Source organism: Pteropus medius, unplaced genomic scaffold, assembly GCF_902729225.1.
Source record: "Pteropus medius unplaced genomic scaffold, Ma_sr-lr_union100, whole genome shotgun sequence".
NCBI classification, from domain to species: Eukaryota; Metazoa; Chordata; class Mammalia; order Chiroptera; family Pteropodidae; genus Pteropus; species Pteropus medius.
The window spans coordinates 218,879-225,209 of NW_024342648.1; the positions used below are offsets into that span (position 1 = coordinate 218,879).

General features: G+C 49.2%; 1 protein-coding gene across 2 annotated transcripts in view; it reads right to left on the reverse strand.

Annotated features, from left to right (window-relative positions):
* Positions 1-5,495: 5,495 nt before the first annotated feature.
* CCNQ (cyclin Q) overlaps positions 5,496-6,331 on the reverse strand; it is a 10,974-nt gene continuing 10,138 nt past the window's right edge. The window contains exon 5 of one of the 2 annotated variants that reach the window (XM_039866941.1): positions 5,496-5,980. In XM_039866941.1, coding sequence (XP_039722875.1) covers positions 5,951-5,980 — 30 coding nt within the window. In that variant the 3' untranslated portion in view covers positions 5,496-5,950. Of the gene's footprint in view, positions 6,041-6,331 lie in introns of both variants that reach the window. The other variant, XM_039866940.1, reaches the window with a different exon arrangement.

Sequence of the window (6,331 nt, forward strand, 5' to 3'; positions counted from 1 at the left end):
CAGCTGCAGGCCAAGTTTAGCTCCAGCCTGTGCCCCTCCGGGGCCACCTGTTAAGATTCAGCAAGCAATCCACAGATGCTGTGCTTACAGTTGCCTCAAGAAACCACACCAGATACGGAGGCCAGCTGCCTCCAGTGTGAGTCCTGGCACTGCTCAGCAAGGGGCACCTGACTCTCCAAGGACACACCTGGATGTGGCTTGGGTGGGGCCATGAGTTGGGGGAGGCGGGGTTTCAGGGACTCCTCTGGGTGGGGCGACCTCTGTTATCCAGTTCGATGACGTCTAGGCTATGGCAGTGCTGTGTCCACGTGCACTGAGAGTGGGGAAGAGCACAACAGAAGAACAGTGGATATCGCTACACTTCTGTACAGAGTGAGTCTCACCTCGGCCCTCACTCCAACAACTCAGTGTTCCCCTGTAAGTCTCTGGTGCCCCCTGAGCAGCTGACCTAGTGCTGGTACTCAGAGCGAACAGGTCCGTCACCACAAAAGTCCACTCATGGACACGGCCCCTGTAAGGGGTGTCTGCCGCTGCCACTGCCACAGCCACAGCCTCTGTCCCACTCAGCTGCATGGGACCAGGCAGCCTTGCGTCCTTGCCCCCTCCTACCTCCTCCCGTGGCAGGGTGATTTCTTAGTTCTCTCCCCAGTTGTAGGGCTTCTGTTCATCTAGATCCCAGGCGACTTTCCTTGCCATTTGCTCCGTGTCTCTGTCACAACTTCGATTTGGTTGCAAGAGGGATGAATAGAGCCTCTATCATCTATGCGTTTTTTTCTCCCTGTGCCACAATCACAGCAATTTGACACCAAAACCCTGGCACACATGAAGACTCCCTCTTTCTTCAAAATTGCAAAATATACGCAATATAAAAGTTACCATCTGAACCATTTTTAAGCGTACAGTTCAGCGGCATTAAGCGCACTCCCACTATTGTGCCACCATCTCTAGAACTTTTTCATGTTCCCAAACTGAGGTTGGTCTCCATTATATACTAACTCCCCATCCCCAGGCTCTGGCACCAACCACCCTACTTTGTGTCTCTGAGAGTCTGACTCCTCCGGGAACCTCACAGAATGGAATCACAGCCTATCTGTCCTTTCGTGACTGGCTTATTTCACTTAGCATAATGTCTTCAAGGTTCATCCATCTCGAAACATGTATCAAAATACCCTTCCTTTTCAAGGCTGAATAACATTCCATTGCATGGATAAACCGTGGTTGTTCATTCATTCATCCAGTGGACACTTGGGTTGCTGCCACCTTCTGGCTACTGTGAGTACTTCTGCTATGAACACAAGTGTATAAATTCCTGAGTCCCTGCTTTCAATCCTTCTGGGTACATACCCAGAAGTGGAATTGCCAAATCATATGGTAACGCTATGTTTAATTTTTTTGAGGAACTGCCAAACTGTTTCTCACAGCACCGCCACCATTTTCTATCCCGTTCCCCCACCCCCAAGCAGTGCACAAGGGTTCCAACTGGAGACTTCCTCTTTAACCCAAAGCTATGGAAAGAAAACCCATTATTTCGTTTATTCACTTGCTCTGTGGGCCATTCCCCCATTCACTCCTTCCCTCACCAGATGTCTTTGAACACCTATGCATGGGGACATCTGTGCTCTGTGACCCACCCCGTCTGTTTCACCAGTGGAGCCACAAAGGCAGTTGGCCAGAGACTCGCAAATGACGACTGCAGTGACGGTGCCAAGACTCCCCACATCTTGTTTCCTCGTGTTTCTAGTTCTCCACTCCACACACCACCCTCCTAGACTTGGCAGTGCCAGAGGACGCATTTTCCAGGAAAGGTGCCAAGAAAGGAGAAAAATGGTTTCTCAGTTCCCTCCCAACCACTGGAGTCTATACTTCTAAAAAAGGCAAAAAGACAAATAGGTGAAAACAGCAGACAAATAACAAAGAGCCCTTACTTCTTCATTGATGCACAAGTCTGCCTTGAACCATAAGGTCTAGATTGGGCCAAATGCCATATCATGATAGCTGGCACTTTATGGAGAGAGATTGTGCTCCCTCAAAAGAATTGTTGATTTGTGTGTGTGGATTCTCTTTTCCACTGACTCACGCTATCAAATATAACACTGTTTCTCATGGGAAAAACGTTGACACTTAGCCAAATGGCTCAAGGCAAAACAACACTACAACACCCATCCCTCCGCTAAGCTGACACCATCTTCATCCCCCAGCAGCACCCTGGGAACAAGGGTTCACGCCGTGAGTCTGGGGTAGGCCCACGTAGGAGTGTCCTGGAGTTTCTGTAACAAACTGGGGAGCTTCAAACAACAGACATTTATCCTCTCCTGGTGCTGGAGGCTGCAGGCTGCCATGGAGGAGTGGGAGGGGCCGTGCTCCCTCCAACGCTTCAAGGATGGGTCCTTCCGCGTCTCTTCCGCTTCTAGTGGTAGCCTGCATTTCTTGGCATTCCTTGGCTCATGGCCACACCACTCGTCCCTGTCTCCATCGTCACATGCCCTTCTCCCTCTATATGTGTCTCTTCTCTTCTTCTAAGGACACCGATCATATTAGATTAGGGCCTCCCACACCTGTAGGATCTCATACCGCTCTGAGGACATCTGCAAAGACCCTGTTTCCAAATAAGTCCCCTCCCTAGTGGTTATGACACGGACACATCTCCTGGGGGACATCATTCACTCCATCGCAGCTAGAAAGGGAGAGATGGGCTGAGTCCCTCATAGGACCTGGTTTGTCCTCCTCCTTCTACCAGGTCAAGAGGCCAAGTAAGGCTCAGCCATTTATCACTTTACAATAATTAAGGCATGTTCTAGACTAAAAAGCTCTTAGAAGCTTCAGGCTCTACAAAATTTCACTTACTGCTGACTTTTTTGAATCTAAAATAAAAGAGATGGAAGGTCGTATATCTTCGACCTCCATTATTTTTTTACAAAAAGCCTCAGTAACCAGAAGCCAAAATGAACAAACAAAAACCACCCTGTACCACTGACTTTAATTTATACCCGATGGCCAAAGTATCCTTACAAAGCAGAGCTAGTGTGTCACATATTCCCAGACAGTGTCAAATATGGCCCAATACCTTTCCTTCATCTCTATTCCAATAACAACACACATTAAAGATTAAGCTTCCAGTCCCTGCCACATCAGGAAAACACAGAGTGACAAGCGCCGAGATGAGAGGCCCAGAGGCCAGTACAGAAAACCAGCAACTCCCTAGGGCAGTGTGACAGGCACACGAGAACCCAGCAAATGTCCCGGGGGAATGTGACAGCCACACAAGCAAGTCAAGGGATTTTAAAATAGCAATCACAGTCTAATATAACTTGGTCTAACCTGCTCAATCTATAAAGTGGGAAACTGAGTCCCATAGAGCGAAAGCCACTTGCCTGGTATTCAGTCGTCAGAAAAGAAAAACTAGACCCACAAAATCTCCACAGAGACTATGTTAGTGCCAGCAACCCAGAGCTTTCTGGGCTGTGCTTTCCTGGTTCAGTGCTGTCAGCTGGGGGTAGGGACGCTCGTCGAATCTCTAGGGAGCTTTATCCAAGCATCCCCCTTGTGTCTGATTCGTCCACAGTAGGGGTTTTCGCCTTCTGAGAGCTGAGAACACAGCCTCACGTCAAGCGAATGGGGGCCAGCCGCCTCACTGGAGAGTGAACCTGAGGAAACTCAAAGGAACGGAAGTTTCTATAGGAGCTTGTGATCTTGTTGGGGCAGAGATGACAGAGAATCCAAATACGAAACATCCGTCTTTTAGTTCCATTCAAATCAGCAATAAGTGGCGGCCACAGGCAGTGCCCAGTCAGCATAGTACAGTCAAGGCCTGGGGGCCAGGGAGTTGGGAGTGCCTATGCCTGGTTTTCAAGGAAAAAGGATATGACAGAGGGGAGGTGCTTTTTAAACAGCAGAAGGCAAACCCTTATCCAAAAAGATATTTGTACACCGATGTTCCTAGCAGCATTATTCAGTGGCCGGGACATGGAAGAAAGCGAAGTGTCCTACGATAGATGATGGGTTAAAGAAGCTGTGGTACATATATACAAGGAATATTACTCAGCCATAGAAGAGATGAAACACTGCCATTTGCGACATGGATGGACCTTAAGATAATCATGCTAAGTGAAACGAGACAGAAAAAGTTGAAAATCACATGATATCACTTATATGTGGCTATAAACCTAAAAGCAACAAATGAACGGGACAAAGAAACAGACTCATGGACATGGACTATAGACTAGTGGTTACTAATGGAGTGGGGGAGGAGGGGAGAAGTAAACGGAGTAAAAGGGGTCACATATAGGGTCTAGGGGAGGGCGAAGTGGGTAAAGGGGATCAAATATATGGTAGCTGAAGGAAACCGGACTCTGGGTGGTAAACACACAGTAGAATATACAGATGTCAAACGATAATGTACACCTGAAAATTACATAATTGTATTAAGCAACGTTACCCCAGTAAACTTAATTAAAAAACAAACAAAAAGTAGAATAAACAGCAGAAGGCCGAAAGGACTGGCGAGAGCACCAAAGCTACCCTCAGAGGCCTGCCAGGCTGGGCCACTCACCTGCTACCTTCTACGCTCAGAGTCCCAGCCCCAGGTCCTGAGCCTGGGTGCTGACCCCGTCCTCCAAGGACTCCCAGTTGAGCTGAGCATATAGATGTGGAAAGGACATAGTGGAAAAGAGGACATTTACTAGGGTCCCTCACCCTGAAGACAAATAACAGTCACTTTGCAAAGTCAAGCAAGCCCTACTGCTTGACTTGTCACCAGTGTGTGACCCTTTCCTGTGGCCAGCAGAGGAGCACTCCAAAGTGTCCCGGTGGACTCCAGGTATTCTACATACCCATGGGTGCCATAGCGCATGGCAGCCAGTGTCCACAGCCCATGCCCTCCTGGTAACAACCTCCTAAATGCAAAGAAGTGCCTGAGACAGTCCCCAGCCCCTCGCCATCATGTGTTGACGAGATGGTCCCACCAGTGTGCATCAAGCCCAGTGGGTTGTCCCAAGGAGAATAACCCAGGCTGCTCTGTTTCTATAATGCGCCCAAGAGCAGTCCTTCATGAAGTACCTTTTGAGTGGGAGTCAGAAGGGTACCACGGCCAAGATTCTCTAGACACCCCATCTAGGTTCAGTATCTTGACATTAAGAAAATCCCACGTGTTACTTCCTATTTACATTTTGGTCAGATTTGAGTTTTTTGAACCCAAATGATACTCCCTCTTTCCAAATTTATGGTTGCTCACCAAGCAGGATGATTGTCAAGCCCTACAAATGTCCCAGTGGTGGAGAAGGGAGGACACGTGGGCTCCTTTAGGGGACGCTGCCATGACATGGGCACACGCTGTGTCATCGCACCCTCAGGAAGCGATGGTGGGCCCGCCCCAGGAACCTCTCAAGAGCACAAGGGGCAAGCCCACCTAGACAGCAGAGCATTTGAAGGGAAACTGAGTCTGGACAGCACCCATCAACACCCCGGGGCAGCACGGGCTACAGAGAAAAGACAGGGTGTCTCTGTTGATTTGTATCATCTTTTATTACACAAAATAAAATCCCATCTGTTGCACATTCATACTTTCTATAAATCTGACTTAAAAAAAAAACTCTGGGGGCACATTTCCATCGTTCTTCGATTTTTCTTCCAATGACACTACTCCTTGACTGTAGTCAGTATCCTTTCAAAGGACAAAAGCAGACTCGGACGCCTTGGGGCCACCCCACACAGCGCACTCCTGCTGCTGGAGGCACGGCTCCTGTCACCGTCTGGACCACGGCTGCCAGGGACAGTCAAAGCATGATAATCAAAGTGGCAGCATGTCATTGCCTTCGCCAGCCCGTCTCCTGCAGCACAAAACCAGTCCTCCCAGCCAGTCCTCTGGGGACCAGCCGTCACGGCGATGTGGTGGCGCCGTCCCCTGGCAACCGAGCGTCCCAGGCTTCTCTTTGGGCAGGCCTGGACCGGGGCCTTAGGGGATCTCTGTGTCCATGGTATAAATCTGAATGAGATCAGACACAATGTTATCAATGACTGGCTTGGTAAGGTCGTCACTAAACACCTAGAAAGGAGAAGGAAAATAGGTTCTGATTAGACTCTCTCTGGTTAAATAAGGCACCTGCCACTAAGTGCAGAGTCGCAATGTATGGCGGGGGCGGGCGGCGAGGGTACTTGGCTATTGGAAATAATGGTGGCTCTCTGCATAGCTAGTTCAGTTCCAGCCTGCCAAGGCTGGTCACAAAACAGAGAACATTCCAGATGGAAGAGGCCTGGGTGATCATCTGACCCAGATAAAAGAGGGGACTTGTCCTAGGTTACACGGGCAGTTGCTAACGGAGCTGGGCCAGGAGCA